The sequence below is a fragment of the Spermophilus citellus genome (genome assembly GCF_964194105.1).
Source record: "Spermophilus citellus genome assembly, contig: SCAFFOLD_131, whole genome shotgun sequence".
NCBI lineage: Eukaryota > Metazoa > Chordata > Mammalia > Rodentia > Sciuridae > Spermophilus > Spermophilus citellus.
In genome coordinates, this window is record NW_027672905.1 from 548,437 (window position 1) to 570,871 (window position 22,435).

At 34.2% G+C, this 22,435-nt stretch overlaps 1 protein-coding gene across 1 annotated transcript in view; it reads right to left on the bottom strand.

Annotated features, from left to right (window-relative positions):
* Positions 1-22,435, bottom strand: part of LOC308640393 (adenosine kinase-like) — a gene marked incomplete at its 3' end in the record, with an annotated part of 129,073 nt that overhangs the window by 65,710 nt on the left and 40,928 nt on the right. The window contains exons 2-3 of the mRNA XM_081312320.1: positions 18,721-18,795; positions 5,293-5,346 (exon numbers count right to left, since the gene is read on the bottom strand). Coding sequence (XP_081168446.1) covers positions 5,293-5,346; positions 18,721-18,795 — 129 coding nt within the window. The remainder of the gene's footprint in view (positions 1-5,292; positions 5,347-18,720; positions 18,796-22,435) is intronic.

Consider the following 22,435-nt stretch of genomic DNA (forward strand, 5'->3'; position numbering starts at 1 on the left):
AAAAAAAAACAAAGAAAAAGATAAAATGTTTCCCAGATGTACTTCTAATTTATCTAAAAATAATAACTATATCTTCCAAATAATCCTGGGCTTAAACACACACTGTTATCAGCATGTACTAGGCACACAATGGAAAGAAAACATAAAGATATAAATCCATGTAGCCTCTTAAACTGGCTTGTAGTTGAAGAAGCTGTCTCTCAAGTATCATTTTGGATTTGTTTAGATTAGTGCTTTGCTATTCTCCAATAAGCAAATGATTTCTTTAATTAGACACTTTTAGTTTATTCAGTAATCCTTCTGGGAATAGCTTCACAGTTTCTAGAATATAATTCTTTTTGGTCCTCACTTGTTAAGAATCATTGGTAGAATATGTATAAAGATGAAATTACTTCATTCAATGTTAGTTTGACATACTTAGAAGTCAACTAATGGTAGCTATTAAAAAAAAAAAAGGAGCAGGGCAAGATGGCACAAGCCTGTAATCCCAACCACACTCAGGAGACCGAGACAGGAAGATCCCAAGTCCAAAGCCAGCCTCAGCCAAAGTGAGGCACTAAGCAACTCAATGCGGCCCTGTCTCTAAATAAAATACAAAATAGGGCTGGGGATGTGGCTCAGTAGTCGAGTACCTCTAATTTGAATCCCCAGTAGCCCCTACAAAAAAAATTAAAAGGAAAGAAACCTAAAATAGATTTAGTACTTATTCCCGGAAGAGCACCTTCCTAAGCACAAACAATGAATTTACCACAAAAAGCTTTTTAAAGTTGAATTTAAAAAGCAATATACTAAACAGTTGTCTTACCAAAAATATGATTGTATTAAAAAAAAACTAAAAAATGTTTCAGGGGATGGAGCATTCGGCTAAATTGAGAGTCTCTAGAGCATTTGGCTAAATTGTGAGAGTCTCTAGCACAATAAATAGATAGGTAACTTCTTTTTTCAATTTTTTTTATTTGTAGATGAACAAATACCTTTATTTTGTTTATTTATTTTTACATGATGCTGAGGATTAAACCCAGGGCGCTGCACGTGCTAGGCAAGTACTCTACCGCTGAGCCACAGCCTCAGCCCTAGATAACTTATTATATAAGAAGCATTTTTAGCTTAGGAAAAATCTGCCAAAGTGTCATACACATAATAAAAAACTAAGATGGAAGGCTGATTGCTCCAGTAGTGACAAAGATGCCAATAATGAGGATTCTGAACATGACTATTCAAAGAAATCACAAAGGAAAAAAAGTTCAATATTATTTCACATTATATGTGGTCATAAAATATATGATGTAATTAATGAATGTAATAAGTATAAATTTGACTTGTTTCATAAGTATTAAAGCCTTTTGTATCAAGATAGCCAAAAAGCTTTGTATTATATCCTCTTGTAGAAATAAATTTAAGTATTTTGTATTTGGAAGTCAGGCATATATAATACTTGTATGATTTTTCTAAACTCACTCAAAATTGGCTACAGGTCTGAGGTGATTTCTAAAATCACAATAAAATACTATGAAATTAATTTAACCAGCTATTGGGTTCATTATAATCAGTTACTGAACCTTTCAGTGAATATTAATCCCTTGTATTTGTTTTGGGGATTGAACTAAGTCTTCATTTAAAATAAAGTATCTTTTTTTAAGAAGTTTTAATTCTTTTTTTTCTTTGTATTATTTATTTTTATGTAGTGTTAAGAATCAAACCCAGGGCTGGGGATGTGGCTCAAGCGGTAGCGCGATCACCTGGCATGCATGCGGCCCGGGTTCGATCCTCAGCACCACATACCAACAAAGATGTTGTGTCCGCTGAGAACTAAAAAATAAATATTAAAAAAAAATTCTCTCTCTCTCTTTAAAAAAAAAAAAAAGAATCAAACCCAGTGCCGCAAAAGTGCAAGATAAGTGCTCTATCACTAAGCTACAACCCCAGCCCTAAAGTATCTTTTTTAAACCACTTTATTGAGGTATGATTAACACATAAAAAGCTATACAGTACCTTTTCTTTAAATACTATGTGATACATTGGCTGACAAGGGAAAAATATTTATTGAACAAAACAATGATTTTCTCCAATTTAGTTTAATCTACTCCACTTATAAAACTAAAATTCTGATAGTTTAAAAAAAAATCTATAGAAGACCAATTAACCAGTTCAGTATACGATCATGCATAGAGCAAAATATAATACTCAGTTTTAATCACATCACCACTTCAATTGCTCCATTTTTCCTTCTTAAAATCATCCTCAAGAGTCTTCCACATGAAGAATGAAAAATAGAAAAGTGAGAAAAAACATTTTTCTTTGAGAAACAAATACCAATCCTCTTTGATGCCAGTCAGTCTTCCCCAGAGGAACATGTATATTTGTGAAGCCTGAGTGACTAAGCATATATGGAATCTGAATCATCAGATTTCGGGAACTAAGAATTTTTTCTTAATATTTTTTTTTTGGTAGCTGTAGATGGATACAATAACTTTATCTTATTTATTTATTTATCTTTGTATGGTGCTGAGGATCGAACCCAGGGCCTTACATGTACTAGGCAAGTGCTGTACCACTGAGCTATAACCCCAGCCTCAACTAAGGATGTTTTTAGTGAAATCATAGTTACTGCATGTAAAGAAATATCAAGATAATTAAACAATCAATTTATTGTAGTTTTCTGGTCAGAGGTGGTGATGGGTTTTTTGTTTGTTTGTTTTTGTTTTTATTTTATTTTATTGTGGTACTGGAGGTTAAATCCAGAAGTGCTCTACCACTGAGCAAGATCCCCAGCCCTTCTTATTTTTATTTTGAGACAGGGTCTACCTAAATTGCTGAGGCTGGCCTTGATCTTTGATCCCCTTGCCTTAGTCTTCTAAATCATTGGGATTTAGAAGACATATTTTGGGAACTGGGTCAATATGATAAAATATGATGAATTAAGACTGCCTTGAACAGATTAGAAGAAGCAATGTTTTATGAAAATAGTGCATGAAATTACCGATTTTATAATTAAATTTTGTTTTATATCTATATCTCTTGTACTTTTAAAAGACTCTATCTTGAGCACAAAGAGTATTGGCTATTAACTAACATATAACATTTGCACACATTTACATGGCACAATTTGATAATCTGATACATGTATATGATATCTAATGATTGAATCAGGCTTATTAGCATTTTCATCTTCTCAAACATTTCTCTGTGAGATTTTGGTTATTTTAATTATAAAGTCACAAATGAGCTTATTTAAGAACAGTTTTCATAAAAAGCAGCTGGTAAATTTATTTTAATTAGTATTCTATTCTTACAATAGCATATTCAACTCTTAAGTAATTTTAGTACAGAGGTCAGAAACTACAAGACAGAGAACTAGCAGCCAAAAGAACTAACATTATCAACTAATGCAAAATAAATCAAGTGACAATACTAGTAATAAAAGAATGAACAATGAAACATCAATCACTGATTAAAAATGGAATTAACTAATATATGCAATAACACTGATGAATCTCAAAATTACAATGAAAGAGGCCTTATCAAACAGGACGTATATGATTCCACTTATAAGAAATTCTAGGGGTTGGAGTTGTGGCTCAATAGTAGTAGGGTTCGATCCTCAGCACCCCGTTAAATAACTAAGAAATCCTACAACAGGCAAAACTTAAAAAGACCAGCTAGAGTGGCACATGCCTATAATCCCAGTGACTCAGGAGGCTGAGGCAGAAGGATGGCAAGTTTAAAGTCAGCCTCAGCAACTCAGTGACTAAGTGAGATTGTTTCAAAAAAAAAAAAAAACAGCTGAGGATGTAGCTCAGTAATGAGTGTCCCTAGATTCGATCCCCATTACCACTAAAAATATATATTAAACTCTAGCTAATGTTGATATGTGTTGGAAGATTTCAGGTGGGGGGATATTTAGGGGAAAGCACACTGGTATCTTATAATAAAATGCATCCCCAAAAAAATGAATGAATTAATGCATGGTTACGAGAATGAACATGCAAGTGATAAAGTACAATAAAATGTTAATGATAAAATCTAGGTGGTGTAAGAAATGTTATTTTCAGGTTAATGTTGCAAGTGACTAACAAGTAAAAGAAATCATTTCTGTGTATAAAGCAGAAAAAAAATTTAGGTGGGGAGCATATGGGCGAATACTGTATGTTTAAATTTTCATAATGTTTTATATATGAGTTAAAAAATAAATTTAAATTTAAAAAATCTTTTTGATATTCAAATGCAAGAAAAAAAAACAGTTGGCTAAGTTCTAACCATAGTGATGAACTATACCTTACACTACTAAAAAATATTAAATAAATTAACACATGAAATGGAGTATAAATTAAGTAATATATATTCTTTTTTTTTAAGAATTTTTTAATATTTATTTTTTAATTTTCGGCGGACACAACATCTTTGTTTGTATGTGGTGCTGAGGATCGAACCCGGGCCGCACGCATGCCAGGCGATCGCGCTACCGCTTGAGCCACATTCCCAGCCCAGTAATATATATTCTTGAAAAGCAGATTTCTGAACTTTTAATATTGGTCATCATTTACAAGAACCAAAGGAAACTAACAACTAAATTCCCAAACTAAAAGAACTCTACTAGTAGACCTATACAAAAAATAACCAATGGGCTGGGCATGCACACCTGTAATCTCAGTTACTCAGGAGTCTGAGGCAGGAGGGTCCCAAGTTCAAAATCAGCTTCAGCAATTTAAAGAGTCTCTGTCTCTAAATAACAAATAAAAATGGCTGGGGATATAGGTCAGTGGAAAGTATGCCTGGATTTAACTCTCAGTTTAAAAAAAAACATTGATTAATGCCTTGCTAAATTGTTAAGCCTGGCCTCAAATTTGCAGTCCTCCTACCTCAGCCTTCCATGTCACTGGGATTTACAGGCATTCATCTCCATACTCAACCCAAACCAGGTTTATTTTTAACTAAAATCCTCATACTTACTGTGAGATGATAATCTTTTAAATATAATCTTAGGGCAAAGAAAAAAAAATATCCCAGAATCCTATAGGCAGCTATTTTTCAAAAGTAAAATGCCAGGCATGGTGATTCCAGCTATTCAGGAAGCTGAGACAGGAATATGGCAAATTAGAGGCCAGTCTAAGCAACTTAGACTATCTCAAAATAAAATATAAAAAGGCCTGTGGTATATCAATGGTAGAACTTTGCACCTGGCTTCAATCCCCAATACAGCAAAATAAATTAAAAAAATCAATCAATCTGACCATTTACACACATCTGCTTCACGGGGTGAAGTATATGTAACCTAGGGTTTAATAAACTTACAGTTCCTTGTGCTTTTCTTCAGCCAAGATTTGGTCATTTGCTTTCAGAGAATACCTATAACACAGAAACAGAAGTATACTGGTCATATAAACAGAATTACATTTGACTCAGTAGACATATGATTATAGTATCAACACAACCATCAGTTGACCACTACATCAAATAATCATTACCATACCGTTATAGTTCGCCAAGCCAATGAATAAAACACCAAGAATGCCCAAGCAGATGGCTCTTCACTGTGCTATTTGTCACTTCCTCTGGCATCACCTCAGGAACTGAAGGGAGATCAACATGACCAAGCTTTGAAACATAAAATATCTTCAGTATTCCTCCAGAATGAATCATATGAAATATTACTCTCATGTTCAAAATTTAACTATTACATTGTTAACCACTTAAATAGTTCACAAAACAATCTATACAGCTATCCATTCATTAAATATACAGTAAACATCTACTGTGTACCAGGCTATGTAGCAAATAATATGATAGAGGACAAAAAAAATTGGGGGTAGTTTTTTACTAAACCATTTACTAGCTTCCTAATGCTGACAAGTACCTCACCTCTCAGTTTCCCTGTCCAAAAAATAGAGGTTGTCATAACTATTAGATTAGGATCTGCCACAGTACCATAATCTTTGTACTGCTATGGGTAAACATTTCCTGAAAAATACTCAGAAATAAACAACAAGGAACCCAGGTCCTCAGTTTCTATTTGTACTCAGGCCTTTTTTTTTTAAACTGCTAACCTTCATGACAGTATATCTGGGCTCCAAGTAGAAAGGTCACATTAATTTTCCTTTCCTGCCTCCCATTTCATAAATATCTTTATCCAGATTAAAGAATGGCATACCTAATCCATCAAACTCCTGAATCAAACTGTACTGCACTGCCTGGGGTATAAAAAGCTCTGAGGTGTTAAAAAAGAAAGAAAGAAAAAGAAACGATCCATTGTATTTTGTCTGCAAAGTATTCTTTAATTAGGAGTACAGCCCAGTGCTAGAGCACCTGCCTAGCATGTACAAGATCCTCACTTCAATCCCCAGCACCAAACAACAACAATTTAAAAAAAAAGAGTAATCCCCAGTTATAGGACGTAGCATGCTGAAGGCCTTGTGTTAAATCCCCAGTATAATACACAGGTGCACACATGTGCACACAGGGCAGGGGGGTTGGGGGGAGATATTTAAAGTACCACAAACCAACTATGGAGTAAGGTTTCTGGGTTTTTTTTAATATTTTTTAAAGATGTTGATGGAGCTTTATTTTTTTATTCATTTTTATTGATATGTGGTGCTGAGAATCAAACTCAGTGCCTCACACATGCTAGGCAAGTGCTCTACCACGTCTCAATCAATCAATCAATCAATCAATAAATAAATAAATGGACTAGGGATGTACCACAGTGGTAGAGGGTCCCTGGGTTCAATCCTCAGTAGTGCGAAAAATAACAATATGGTACATGTCTCAGACTGTGTGTCTCTAATGATTCTAATAACCAGCATGGCAGGAGGTTTCTAATTGATTTCTTCCAATAAAACAGAAGAACCTAGTCAAATAATCATCTGAGAGATAATTTTTGATGGCAGATCATTTGATGATGTAGTTTAAATAATTGAATGACAATGCTGAAAACTATTACAATCCAATTAGTAATGTGAACAGATTTCAACAATTACACCTGTAAAATAGATATAAAACTGATACTGAAGACTATCTTATGTACAATGAGTACTATTTATCCAGAAAAAGTAGAACTGAAGAAAAATTTAAAAAGTAGTGATACAAGTCTTTGATCACAAGGAATAGGAATAGGGGTACCTAAGGCAGGAGGATTGCAAGTTTGAAGCCAGCCTCAGCAACCAGGGAGACCTTCATCAACTTAGTGAGAATCCATCTCAAAATAATAAATAAAAAGGGCTGGAGATGTAGTTCAGTGACAAAGTGCCCCTGGGTTCAAACTGCAGTACCAAAGAAATGCTCGTATGTGTTCAGAACCAATCAGGTAGAAAGTAGAGGCGGGTGAGGAATGATTTTGGGAGGCAGGGACAACCAGAAATTGAACTCAGGGGTACTCAACCACTGAGCCACATTCCTAGCCCTATTTTATATTTAGAGACAGAGTCTCACTGAGTTGCTTAATGCCTTGAGGTTGCTGAGGCTGGCTTTGAACTCCCAATCCTCCTGTCTCAGCCTCCCAAACCACTAGGATTAAAGGCATGCACCATTGCACCTGGTCATAAGTTGGGCATAATTTTAAACAACTTATAAGGTCAAGTTAGTATTCCCAACTAAAAGTAAAGCTTGATTAAAATACAAAGTGGGTGGGGTTGAAGTTCAGTGGTAGAGTGCTTGCCTTGCATATGTGAGGCACAGGATTCAATCCTCAGCACCACACAAAAATAAATAAAGATATTGTGTCCATCTACAACAACAACCAAAAAAAAATTAAAAAAAAAAACCAACAACAAAGGCCAGGAGTGCTAGTGCAAGCCTGTAATCCTACTGACTTGAGAGGCCAAGCAAGGCAGGAGGATCACCAATTTAGCAAAGGGGTTTTTGCTAAGTTTCAAAAAACAAAGTGGGGGGAAGGGGTGCAGGGAAGGGACTGGGAATGTAGCTCAGAGGTTAAGCACCCCTGGGTTCAATCCCCTGTACCAAAAATAATAAATAAATAATTTTGAAAATATTACAAAAGAAGAAAATAGGGACCAAAAGTGTTAATCACAACAACAATGTTCAAACCAAAGCTGAAATGAAGTTTAAGAGGCTTATAAAGAAACAGATTAAGAGTAAATAACAGGGTTAGAATGAAAATAATAGCAAAAAGTTACAAGGTTTATGAAAATAATATTTTAAATTCTCATTAACCCAACAGATTGGGATTAAAACTCAGTGAAAGCTAAAGAAAAAGGAGTTAAACTAGATTTAAGCCTAAATATATAAACAGAATTACATTGTACTCATACATTTTTGTTTATACTTTAATTTTTTTAAAAAATGATAATTATTCAAAAAGACTAATCACATATTTTCATTATAAGAAAAAAATTTTTTTAATTTTTTTTAAAGAGAGAGAGAGAGAGAGAAAAGAGAAGAGGAGAAGAGAAGAGAATAGAAGAGAAGAGAGAATTTTTTAATATTTATTTTTTTAGTTTTCAGCGGACACAACATCTTTGTTTGTATGTGGTGCTGAGGATCGAACCCAGGCTGCACGCATGCCAGGCGAGCGCACTACCGCTTGAGCCACATCCCCAGCCCAATAAGAAAAATTTTAAATGTGGTACTAAGCAGGTTATGGTGATGAACACCTGTAGACATAGCTACTGAGAAGGGAGGATCACTTGGTTTAAGACTAGCCTGTACATCTGACTCTAGCTTCTCTCCTATCATGCCACTGTGATTTACACAACTGAGGTCACCCCTCACATTCCATTGTTAAATACAATGAACAATTTTAGGCTTTAGTTTACTAGATATCTCTATTGCATTTGATATATAAATATATATTATGATATATAAATGTGATATTTGTATGATACGTAAATGACAACTCTTATCATATAAACTCACTATATACTTCATGAGGGACATGAAATATTTCCAGCTCATCAGTAATAAATAATATTAACTATGCCAAATATACAAATTATTTCATTCAATCCTCACATCTCTAATATCTAATATTCCTATTTTACTCACAAAGAAATTATATTTCCAGGGGCTGGGGGTTGTGGTTCAGTGGTAAAATGCTTGCCTAGCCTGCATGAGGCACTGGATTCAATCCTCAGCACCACATAAAAATAAATAAATAAAGATATTGTGTCCATCTACAACTAAAGGGGGGGGGCAGTTAATAACTGTTTAAAAGAAATTGTATTAATTGTATTCCCAATATCAAGCTAAATACTAACCACAAAGGTTTCTACTAAGCTGAAATAAACTGTTAAAAATGAATCCATGTTTAGATAAGCTTTTGTAATACCCAAAGTCAGGCCTGAACATTTAAGACTCCACAAGGAATACCATCTGATCAAAATTAAAGCTTCATAAATGATTCTGTTTATTTGGTACACATAAATTAGACCTTTAAAGAAGCCCCAGCCCCAGAACAACTCAGGACCAATCATTTAATGAGAAATAACAGAAAGATTCAAAGTCAAATATCACTTGAGTTTAAATTCTAAAAATTTAGAATTCTGAGAAGGAAAAAAAAAAAAAAACCCAAGACTATCTTTTAATGTAGGGCACAAGTAGCCAAACAAAACACAATATTCAAAAGTTAGCAGCATTTACAATAAAAGAATAATCTAGAAAATAATACTGAAAAACTATCCTACTCACAATAGCAACAACATTATTTTCTAAATACCTGGAATAGCTGGACCGGGCATGCTTATATATGCCTATAATCCCAGCTACTCAGGAAGCTGAGGGAGGAAGACTCAAAATATCTGTCTCAACTATACCTCTACTTGGATGAAAATACAATTTCACTAAATTTATAAACTTTTATGTCAAAAATCTAAACATATAATTGAATTTTTCAATTTCAAACTAATACTTCCATAATATTATAACAGGAAATAAAGAATACAGGTTTTACAATTGTTATTTGGTTTATATGTGCTGGGGAATGAACACAGAGCTTCACGCATGCTAAGCATGTGCTCTGCCTCTCAGCTACATTCCCTGACCAGTTTTTATAATTAAAATCTATAGTTCAAAGCCCTGTACTATTAATGATGTATTCTGTACTCATGTACAAATCTCTACAGCTCAAGTTATTCTGAGGATACGTAACTTATAGAATTCTAATGAGATCTAAACTAATACCATATACATCTGAAACATGTTCAAACAAGCATGGTTTTCCCAAGTTGTAATCCCAGCAACTTGGGAAGCTGAGGCAGGAGAACCAAAGTTCAAGGCCAATCTCAGAAATTTACTAAGACTGTCTCAAAAAGTAAATAAAAAGTACTAGGGATGTATCTCAGTGGAAGAGCTCCCCAGTACTGCCAAAAACAAACATAAGAAAACCATATTCAATAAATGGTAGGTATTATCTGAAAATTATTACATTCTTATATTTTACTTTACTCTTAAAATGTTCTCAGATGGATTCTCCATGGGCTTTCTTTACTTTCAATCCTCTGTGGTTCACTAGTTTAATCTGCAAAGGTCATTTCTATGTGACAGCTACTGTTTTTAAAAACTGCTCTTTAAAAATTTAAGATTAACTTTAAACATTTAACAGATAAGATCATCACATAAATCATATAAATTGTTAAAGAATACTTAAAGGATGAGACCAGCAATCTTCAGAAGATTTAAACTAAAGAAAGGTAAGATAAAAATTTATTTATCCAGTAACTGCTCTAACAAACTTACTCGTTTTGAATTCCAAAATCTAGTATGTAAATAATAATAATAATAATAATAATAATAATAATAATAATAATAATTGTACAATACTGTTTAAGTAGCAATGATTTACTAATGTAGTTAAAAAGAAAGGCAGTGAGTCAAGAGATATAGTTTCCATCTGAGTTTTGAAATGCTAACTAATCACAGGGAAAACATTTAACTTCTCTGAGCCTATTTTCTCTGTTGTAAAAAGAGTACAAATGATAATTAAATGATAATTAAATCCAAATTACCTCAAGTTTTAAGTCTGTAGTTACATATTTCCTGCTACTATATATATAATAACAGTAAATATATACATATAATAGTAAAATATACACATACACCCTTAGACTTCTACTTAAATATGGCAGAAAGCCCATCTACTCTACTTTCCATTTAACATTGTTAAAATGATAACAAAAGTACCAAAAATTTGGTGAACATCGGATCAAAAGATTATTAATGTAAGCATTAATCCATTAAATATTAAACATTCAATTTTATGAATATTTTAAAGACATTGACCCGGGTGCATTGAAATAGGTTGAAAATCAGTTTATATATCTTTTATATATATATGTATTTTTTATTTATATACTTTTTTAAATGATCTAATCATTCACCTATTACTTTCCTCAAAAGAATAAAACTCTAAAAATCTAATATTTACTTCAAAATGACCATTAAGTAGTATAGTTGTTATTCAATTTGTTTTTTTATAGGTGTCCCCATATACAGGATGATGAGACACAATAATAGCTGAGCACAACAGTATGTACCTGTAATCCCAGCTACTCTGGAGGTTGAGGAAAGAGGAGTTGAGCCAGGAGTTAGTAGATTGACTGGGCAATATAGCAAGACCATGTCTCAAAAACTAAAAGTCAACAGGTTTCCATAAATTAGGTAGAAAAAAAGAGAACCATTTGGTGAACAGTAACATAGAAAAGCTGAAGAAACTAAAATCTCAAGTGCAACATGAAGAGGCTTTAAGATGATAAGCAAGGTTAGTCCATCTGTATTAATAAGCCCTAAGTTTCAGCTCATAAAGGTGCCAAGTACAACTGAGGACACAGATAAGGCCCAGAGTTAAAAGTCAGGGAACTGACTACCATTTCACCTACACAATGTAAAATTCCTACAGTACATTAGAGGTTTACTCTCAGAAGAAATTAAAGGGAAGCAGTACTGAAGTAAGAAACTAAAGGGGAAGTATCAGATGGAACACTACATTATGGTACCTCCAGCATTTTTCTCCAGCCAACTTTAAGAATAAAGCTAACATGCCAGGCAAGTTGGCACATACCTATAATCCAACTACTTAAAGAGGCTGAGGAAAGATGATGGAAAGTTTGAGGCCATCCTGGACAACTTAGCAAAACCTTTCCTCAAAATAAAAATTTTAAAAAGAGCTGGAGATGTACGTACAAGGCTCTGGGTTCAATTCCCAGTACCACTTTTTAAAAAAGAATAAAGCAACCAGATTTAGACCTCCAGTAAGAAGACCAGAATGCTTTTCTATGAAGAAATTGAACAGACTCAGAGAGATGAAGGCTTTGGACGTGAAGCAAGGAATATACATTCAAGGAAGAAAGCAAGCCATCTTAGGTGAGACATTAACCCCTTGGTCTAGGGTGATATCCTCCAGCCTTATTTTTTTTCCTCAAAAAGCTTCAATACAAGTTCACATTTTTAATTAGCATCAGTTTTAAATCGATAAATATGCTCATTTGAAAAGGCAAATGCTAGTTGGGCATGGTGGTGCAGGCCTATAATCTCAGTGGCTAGAGAAGCTGAGGCAGGAGGATTACAAATTCAGAGCCAACCTCAACAAATTAGCAAGACCTTGTCTCAAAATTAAAAAGAAAAAAAAAGAGGCTGGGGATGTGGCTCAGTATTTAAGCACCCCTGGATTCAATTCCAGATATCAAAAAATGAAAAATTTTAAAAAGGCCAAATACTCTTCTTAAAAATTCAGAATCAGGCCAGGTGCAGTGAGGCAACTGGGGAAGCTAAGGCAGGAAAACACCAAGTATTAGGCCCGCCGCAGAAACTTACCAAGGCCTTGTCTCAAAAAAAAGTGAAGGGAGGGGAGGGGCCTGAGGATTTAGTTCAGTGTAAAGCCTACTTGTGGAGGGCAGGTTCAAAATTAGGGGGGAAAAAAACTATATCAAAAGATTTCTGATATTTAACTCACATTCATAGTGTAAAGTACTAATAAAAATACACTCAGTTCATATGGTATATGTACTAATATATTTATGCTCATATTACAAAATACCATAGACTGGGTAATTGATAAACAACAGAAATTTACTTCTCACATTTCTGGATAATGGGAAGTCTAAGATTAAGGCAATGTCAGGATTTGTATCTAACAGAGGCTGCTCTCTGCTTCTGAGAGGTACTCTGTTGCTACATCCTCAGGAGGAAAGGAATGCTGTGTCCTCACATAACTTAAAGAATGGAAGTGCAGGGCTGGGGTAGTAGTTCTTTGACAGACCGCCTGCCTATCATGTGTGAGGCACTAGGTTCAATTCTCAGCACAGCATATAAATAAATAAATAGATAGAGATACATCGACAACTAAAAATTTTTTTTTTTTTTAAAAAAAGGAATAATACTCTGGTTTCTCTTCAGATCGTATAAATCTTTCACCTTTTACTAAAGATTTCGTGGAGAGGAACAATTCTGAGTCTTAACCCAATTTTTTGAGGCCTTGAACTTGCAGGGCTAATAATTGTCTGTAAAGACAGATTTCTTTGTTGTTGGCTGAATAACGTCTCCTTGTATCCTTGTATAACGTTGTGTTCACCATGATTAAAAACTATTAAAAAAAAAAAAGGAATGGAGGGGTTGGGGTTGTGGCTCAGCGGTAGAGCATTCACCTAGCATGTACAAGATGCTGGGTTTGTTCCTCAGCACCACATAAAAATAAATAAATAAAATAAAGGTACTATGTCCAGCTACAACTAAAAAAAAATTAAAAATGAGTGGAAGTACAGGCTCTCTATTCAACTTTTTTTTTTCTTTCTTTTTTGGTATCGGGAATTAACTCAGGGCCACTTAATCAATGAACTACATCTCCAGTCCTTATGTTTTAAATTTTCAGGCAGGGTCTTGTTAATATGCTAAGGCTGGTATCAAACTTGTGATTCTCCTGTCTCTGCCTCTGGAGTCACAGGGCTTACAGGTTATGTGCCACTACACCTGGAATCAACCCTAAGCCTTGTTGGAATAAATACAAGTGAGTGTCTAGAAGACTTGATGTTTATGAAGGTTATCAAAAGACTCCTAAGAATGTGTTAAGGGGGCAAGGAGGGGGGAAACTGGCCATTTCCCTTATCTCCAGTCCCTAGGTGGAGATCAAAGCAGAAGGACCTGAATTATAAAGTCAAGTCATGTACTCATAAAACATCTGAATAGACTCACATGAGCAGCTGGCATAAAAATCTATCCTGTATATATACTCCTCTACTTACGGGTGTGGTGCGACAGCCTGGCACTGTCAAGGAGCCTGTGAGTAAAAAAATGTCTGAACCCTCTCATTGAGTCCTCCAAATTCTTCCTTTAGGGTCAAAACAGTACACTGAGGCCTTTGCAGCCCTGGAGTTAAACAAGTCCTTTCATAAAGGGCTCCACACTTCTCAAAGGCCACACCTCTTAATAGCATTGCACTGGAGATTAAAATTCAGTAAGAATTGTGCAGTGAACACCATCATTCAAACCACAGCAATATAGTACACAGTAAACTATCCCTGGATAATGTATTTGCATAGTTAAAAGGTAAAATATTTACCTAAACATGGTCTGAAATGTTAAGTTAAATACAGTCTATTGAAATCATAAGGCATGCTGGGGATACAGCTCAGTTGGTAGAGTGCTTGCCCCACATGCACAAGGCCCTTGGTTTAATCCCCAGCACCACAAACAAACAAACAAAAAACCTTTCATCCAGCTAAAATCATAAGGCATGTTTTCACATATATTTTGTAAGAAATGGGTCTGGTGGGGATGTAATAAGTAGATCTTCACCTTTAATGGCTAGGATCCAAAAACTTGCTTTTTAATCTCTGAGTACTGATTTCAAATTCAATGTTGCAGAAAATTCCCAAAGTAGGGCTAGAGATATAGAGTGCTTGCCTGGTATATATGAGACCCAGGGTTCAATTCCCAACACCAGCCCCCCAAAAAAAAGTTCCTGAAATAAAATAAAATTTCAACTGGCCATTTAGAATCAGCTGCTAATAAAACAAAGTTACGTGAGCTTCAAGTAATGAATATATAACCAAGATACTTAATATAACAATCAATATAATGAATATAACCCTAAAACCTTCCTCCTTTCTCTTTGAGCTCCTAATAACATAAACATGTATCTCTAGGTATATATGACTAAGAGATATCTGGAGGCGTTCACAAGAATAGTAATAAAAGTTTTAACTTTCTTTGAATTCTACCCTCAAACCCCTCCGTGTTACTGGGGATTAAATCCAAGAGCACTCTACCAGACCTACATCCCCAGCGCTTTTAATTTTTTGAAAAAGGGTCTTGCCCAAGCTGACCTCAAACTTGAAATCCTTCTGCCACAGTCACTGCCAAGTCACTTGGATTACAGTAATGTGCCACCACACTCAGCCTTTCTTGGTATTTTTATTCATCATTTGTGTGTGTGTGTGCGTGTGTGTGTGTGTGTGCGTGTGTGTGCGTGTGTGTGATTCTGAAATTCAACCCAAGGCCTTGTACGTGCTAGGCAAGTACTTCTGACCTACACTCCAGCCCTGAATTTTTTTAAATATTGAACATGAATTAGTTAGCTTTTTAGACAAAACATCTCATACTATGCAAACAAAGGAGATCTAATTTCAAATCCATGAATTCATGTTTAACAGATTTTGTTTTATATATTACAGCTTTACTGATGTGTAAATGGCATAAAAGAAGCTGTATATATTTAAGTATACAATTTGGTGCAGGTATATACACATGAGATCAACAAAAGATCAAGAAAATGAATTTAACCCTAAAACTCCCTTTTGCCCTTTTTAAAAAGTCCTCTTTCCACCCTCCATTGCACCCTGGACCCGCCACATTTAACCATTGATCTGTTTTCTGTAATTAAAGATTCAATTGAGCTGGGCATTGTGGCTCACACTTGTATGGGCCAACGTTGAAAGGCCTTAAGCAATTAGTGAGACCCTATCTCAAAAAAATTTTAAAAAGGGCTAAGATGTGGCTCAGTGGTTAATTGCCCCTGGGTTCAATTCCTTGTATCAGGAAAAAAAAAGGAGGGGGGGGAGGGTGATGGGTTGTGGCTCAGAGGCAGAGCACTTGCCTAGCATGTGTGAGGCACTGGGTTTGATCCTCAGAACCACATTAAATTTTTTTTTTTTTTTAAAAAAGATACTGTGTCTACCTATCACTAAAAAATAAATATAAAAAAGATTAAATTGAATTATCTATAATGTTATATAAATGGAATTATACAATATATATTCTTTTTTTAATTCGCTTCTTTCAGTCAATATAATTATTTAGAATTTCATCCAAGCAATACTGTATCTCTTTTTTTATTACTCACTAGTATTTCAGTATATGGGTAAACACTCGGTTCAAGGATTCACCTGCCAGTAGACATTTAGGACCCTTCTAGTTTTAGTTATTAAAAACAAAGTTACCATGAACATGGGTAAGCAACTAGGAACATGTACTTTCATTTCTCTTGGGCAAAATACCTAAAGAATGGAATGGTGGGCTGGGGTTGTAGCTTGGTGGTAGAGTGTTTGCCTAGCACATGTGAAGCCCTGGATTCAATCCTCAGCACCACATAAAGATAAGTAAAATAAAGGTATTGTATCCATCTACAACTACAAAAAAAAACATTAAAAAAAGAAGAAGAAGAAGAAGAAGAAGAAGAAGAAGAATGGAATGGTTAGGGCCAACAGAAAATGTATGCTACTTCTTAAGATACTGTCAAATCAGTATCTTACATTCCTATGAACAGAATGTTCCAATTCCTATACATCCTGCCCCACATCTGGTATGCGCAGATTTTAAATTTTGGACATTCTAACAGATAATGTAGTGGTATTTCATTATGCCTTTTATTTACATTTACCCAATGACTAAGGATGTTGAGCACCTTTAGTTATTTACTAACTAAACATCTTCGGTAGACATTTTAAACTTTTTTTTCCTTTTTTTTTTTTTTTTTTGATACCAGGGATTTAACCCAGGGGTGCTTAACCTCTAAGCACCAGCTCTTTTTGTGCTTTATTTTTGTGACAGGATCTCATTAAGTTGTTTAGGGACTAAGTTGGTAAGGCTATCTTTGAACTTGCGATCCTCCTTCCTCAGCCTTCAGAGGACTGGAATTATAGGTGTGTGCCACCATGCCCAGCAGATGTTTGAATCTTTTGCACATTTTCAAAATCAGTTTGTTGCCAGAGAGTAGCACAAGTCTATAATCCCAGAGACAAAGGAGTCTGAGGCAGGAGCATCAAGCTCAAAGTTAGCCTCAGCAAATTAGTGAGGCCCTAAGCAACTTAGTGAGATCCTGTCTTAAAAAATAAAAAGGACTGGGGATATGGCTTGGAGGTTAAACACCCCTGGGTTCAATCCCCAGTATCAATAAACAATTAAAATCGGTTTCTCCTATGTTATTATCTAGAAATTTTATCATTTTAGATTTCACATTTAGTTCTACTAGCTAATTCTGTAGCAAAATATAAATCATTTGTTTTGTGCATGACTATCCAATTGTTGCAGCACCACTTATTTAAAAGAAGATCCTTTCTCCAATGAATATCCTGCCCTTCTGTCAACAATCAGTTGTCTTGGTCTCGGGTTATGGCTCAGTGGCAGAGCACTAGCCTCGTACATGTGACCCACTGGGTTTGAGCCTCAGCACCGCATAAAAATAAATAAACAAAATAAAGACATTGTGTCCATGTCAAAATAAAGATATTGTGTCCGTGTCTAAAAAAAAAAATTTAAAAATCAGTTGTCTATTTATGTGTAGGCCCATTTCTGGACTTTTTTATACTACATGAACAATCTACCTGTCAATCTTTACACTGATACTACTGTTTTGATAATGTGAGCTTTATAGTAATTCTTGAAATTAGACAATAGGTTTTTGTAGATTCCTTAGATAACCTACAGAAATGATCACCTCTTCTAGAAATACTAAGTTCATTTCTTCCTTTACAATCTGGATTGTCTTATTTCTCCTTGCCTAATTACACTGCCTAGAACCTCAAATACTACTGTAAACATCTTGAACATAAGTAATGAGAGGTAATATCTTTGAATTGTTCCTGAATTGATCTTGGAGGAGAATACTCAGTCTTTTATCATAAAGAATGATTTTTAAGCCAGGCATGGTAGCACACACATTCAATCCCAGAGACTCGGGAGGTTGAGGCAGAAGGGTCACAAATCTAAGGCGAGCATCAGCAATTCAGCGAGACCCTGTCTCGAAAAGTACAAAGGACTGAGGATGTAGCTTGATGGTAGAGCACTACTGTGTTCCATCTCCAGAATCAAAATGAAAAAGCAAAAAGATTTTACTAGGTTTTTCCCTAATGTAACCTTCATGAGGTTAAGGAAGTTCCCTTCTAATTGCTTCTAATTGGAATTCCCTTCTAATTGCTATATGCTATTTTTTGTCACAAATAGATACTGAATTTTGTCAAATGGTTTTTTCTGTATCTATTGAGATAATTATACATACATACATACACACACACAGTTAATTTTTAATCTGTCAATATAGTCAATTACTCTATTTACATTGTAAATGTTAAATCTGTCCTACATTCCTGTTATACTATTTGATTCTATAATAAATTATATATAAAGTTACAGTAGTAAAAATGTAGATAAGTCATTTCCAACTTTCACTATCAGTTTGCATTCAAAGTTGTGAAGACTTTATTGATTCTACAGTTTTCAAAAGATTTTCTTCAAATATATTTCTCACTGTATATCCATATATTTAAAGATTTTAATACTTACTTATCAAGGAAATCTTTGTCCACTACAGCAGAGATGTCAAGAAGAGGATTTCCCATTCCAAAGAGAATATTTTCTCTAAAAACCATAAACAAAACACAAGAACAAGTTATAAATATGTAAAATACACCAAATATAAACATCTTCACTTCACCTGAAAATAAATCTAACACAGTAGTTTATTAAACCTTTGCTTACCTATTACATGTAGAACATTTTAGAGGTAGTGCAAAGTAATTTTGAAAAAAAGATTTTTTTTTTTTAAATTTTGAGACACGATTCTTGCTAACTAGCCCAGGCTGGCCTTAAAAGTCATAATCCTCCTGTTCTCAGCCTCTCAAATTAAGTTAGTGGGACTACAAGCACATACCACCATACCTAACACACACAAAAAATATTTTTTAAACTGGATGAAATAAAATATAACAAAAGAAGAAAGCAAATCATGTGATTTTTAAAAATAATATTCAACACAATGACTAAAGCTAATTCATTTCACTGTTCTTTTTTTTTAAAGGTCTACCATAACAAAGTTCTATATTCAATAAACATGACTGACAATTAACACACTCTCTCTCACTAATAAATAAGGTCCTTAGCTACTGATGGTTATTAGGGAGTAAGCAGCAAGTCCTCTGACAGTCCAAGCAAGAGTCCTACCCTTAACTGTGAATGATTATGATTGGGGCCTCCATGATGGACATCAGAGATGATATAGTTCTCAATTTCTTCTTTAAAGAAATCTATTTTTCATAAGTAACTGCAGTAGAACTCAATGCCAAGGAAAGAAAGGACTCCACTACAAGCGATGCCTTAAACAGAAACACATAAGCAGCCAGAAATGGACCAGTGTCCACATATGCATCCGTCTCATTGGGAGACTAATTTAGTTTACTCACTAAGATTTGCCTCATATACTTTTTCAGTGGTCTCCAGTTTGCTGAAAATCCCTTGCAGTTGCCTCCAAACCAGTTACCAACCTTACCATTTGGTGACTATCAATATCATCAATAGGTAATATCAATAGGAAGAGTGCCTCAGTGTTTTCTTATTAGAATGATGTTTATCCTACATTTAATAGTCTATAATGAGTTGAAAAGATTGAATTAGTATTTCATTGACATCATAGATTAGGCAACTATGACTTAACATACAAGAAGATGTTTGTCCCTTTTCTATTTAAAGAAGGTGGTGAAGGACTGGTGTTGTATCTCAGTGGTCAAATGCTTGCCTAGCACATATGAGGCACTGGGTTCAATCCTCAGCACCACATAAAAATAAACAAATAAAATAAAAGTACTGTGTCCATCTACAACTTAAAAAAAAATAAAAACAAAAGAAAGTAGGGAGGGGGGACTAAAAGAGAACATATTTATTTATTTACACATCAAGTCACATCTGTGATCAAAGTAAGTCTAATGTCAGATAAGAAGATAAGCACTTAGAAGATAAAGTAACACTATAAACTTTACCACTACTTTCTCAGCGACTACTCTGATTTGAGCACTGTTTTAAAAACAATAAAAACTCATAGAACCTGTTATTTTTAAAAAATTATAATAATGATAATGGGAAAAGTGTTTCTGGGGGCTGTCTTTTCCTTCTCATTTGCCCTTTCTAATTTTTTATTTTATTTATTCTAATTTGTTATATATGACAGAGGAATGCAATTCAATTCATTTGCTCTTTTTAAGTGTTTGGTTAAATGTACAGTCAGGTAACCAGCAGAATCAAACTATGGTGCATTCCCATCATGATAAAATAGTATCCTGCTGCCCATACATCAATCCCATCACTTCTGACTGGTAGCCTTGGTTTTAAGGAATATAACTATGATATTTCTTTTTAGGAAGACCATCCTTTAAACATTTCCTGCATCCCAAAATAACTGACTATATTATATTTGAAATACCATTTAATACCTTCAATTGGAGGGAAATTCAGGAAATTTAAATCTGTTATTAGCAAGTACACTATCATTTATTGAGTATTGAGTAACGTTCTGTGGAAAAAACATGTATTTTTTTCATTCCTATTGCTGTTCTTCACTTAAAATTTACTGTTTATTTGGAAGAAGTATATACAATAAAAAATTCCTAAATTTTTACATTATTGTCAATGAACACCTCTGAAATGGAACCATAGTATAAATGGGAGAATAAAGATGTTAAGAGTAGTTAAGAAAAACATACAGAATACAATTCAAAGGCCATGAATCTCCACTATTTCTCTCTTAAAAGTAACTTTCAATGTTGCTAATTTATCTGAGAATGAGTTTGTTTATTTGCCAAATTGTTTGAGATCATTTGGTACAAGAAAAAATGTAGAAGAGAATTAATGATGAGGAAGCAAGATCCCTCTTTCTTTGAACACCACAAATTCTAAGGAACAATTATTTCTTTTTAATTGAAGTAAAATTTATGTACATAAAATCAATCATTTTAATAATTTTAAAGAACACAATACAATTCAGTAACCGCCAGTATATTCAAAATGTTTCAAAATCTTGTACAATTATCGTCACCATCATTTGTGGGCATATGTATGGTGCTAGGGATTAAACCTAGGACTGGCACATTCTAGGCAAGTAGTCTACCAATGAGCTACATTCCCAGCCCCCAAATATTTTATTGAAGACAATTTCATCACCTTAAAAAGAAACCCCATACCCACTAAGCAGTCATTCACTTTTCCCCCCTGGCCCAGTCTCCTGGGGACCACCAATATCCGTTGTTTTTATGTATTTGCCTATTCTGCATATATCATATAAAAGGAATCATATTAATAACCTTGGGTTTATCTTGATTTATTTCATTTAGCATAATGTTTTCAAGTTTCATCTATGTTTTAGCAGGTATCAGGTTTTTATTCCTTTTTACAGTATAACAACATTCCATTTATGGATATAAGCCACATATTGTTTAAACATTCGTTAGTTGAAGAACATTTGGAATGTTTCCAAATGTTATAAATAATGTTATAAATAATGCAGTTTATGAACATTCACGTACTTGTGCTTTTGTATGGAAATGTTTTCATTTGTCTTTGGTATACACAGAGGAGTAAGATTGTTGGATCAATTTTGTTTTTAAATTTTTGAGGAAACACCAAAACTGTTTTCCACAGTAGCTATACCATTTTAACATTCCTATCAAGAATGTATGAGTGTTCTAATTTCTCTACATCCTTGCCAAAATTTAGTTCATTTTTTTTCACTTGTGGTTTTGATTTGAACCTTTCTAATGAAAAATAAGGTAATCATCTTTTCACATGTTTATAGGCCACTTGTACATCTTTGGGGGAAATGCCTGTTTTTCTTTGCCCATTTTTTAATTGGGCTGATTATTTCTTCAATGTTTGTTTATTAAAGTTCTTTTCATATTCTACATGCTAGATATACCTGATATAAAATTGCAAATATTTCTCCTATTATGTGAGTTGGTTTTGAATTTCTTGACAGTATATATTTCTGGATTCTCAATTCTCTTATATTGATCTTAATGTCTATCTCTATGCCAGTACCACACTCATTTGATTATTGTAGTTCTGTAACAGTCTACTAAGTCACAAGCGTGAGCCCTGCAACTTTTTGGTTCTGAGAACTAAACCCACAGGCACTTTATAATATCCTCAAGTCCATTTTATTTTTAATTTGAGAAAGGGTCTTACTAAAGTGTCCCAGGCTTGACTCAAATTTGTGATCCTCCTGCCTCAGCCT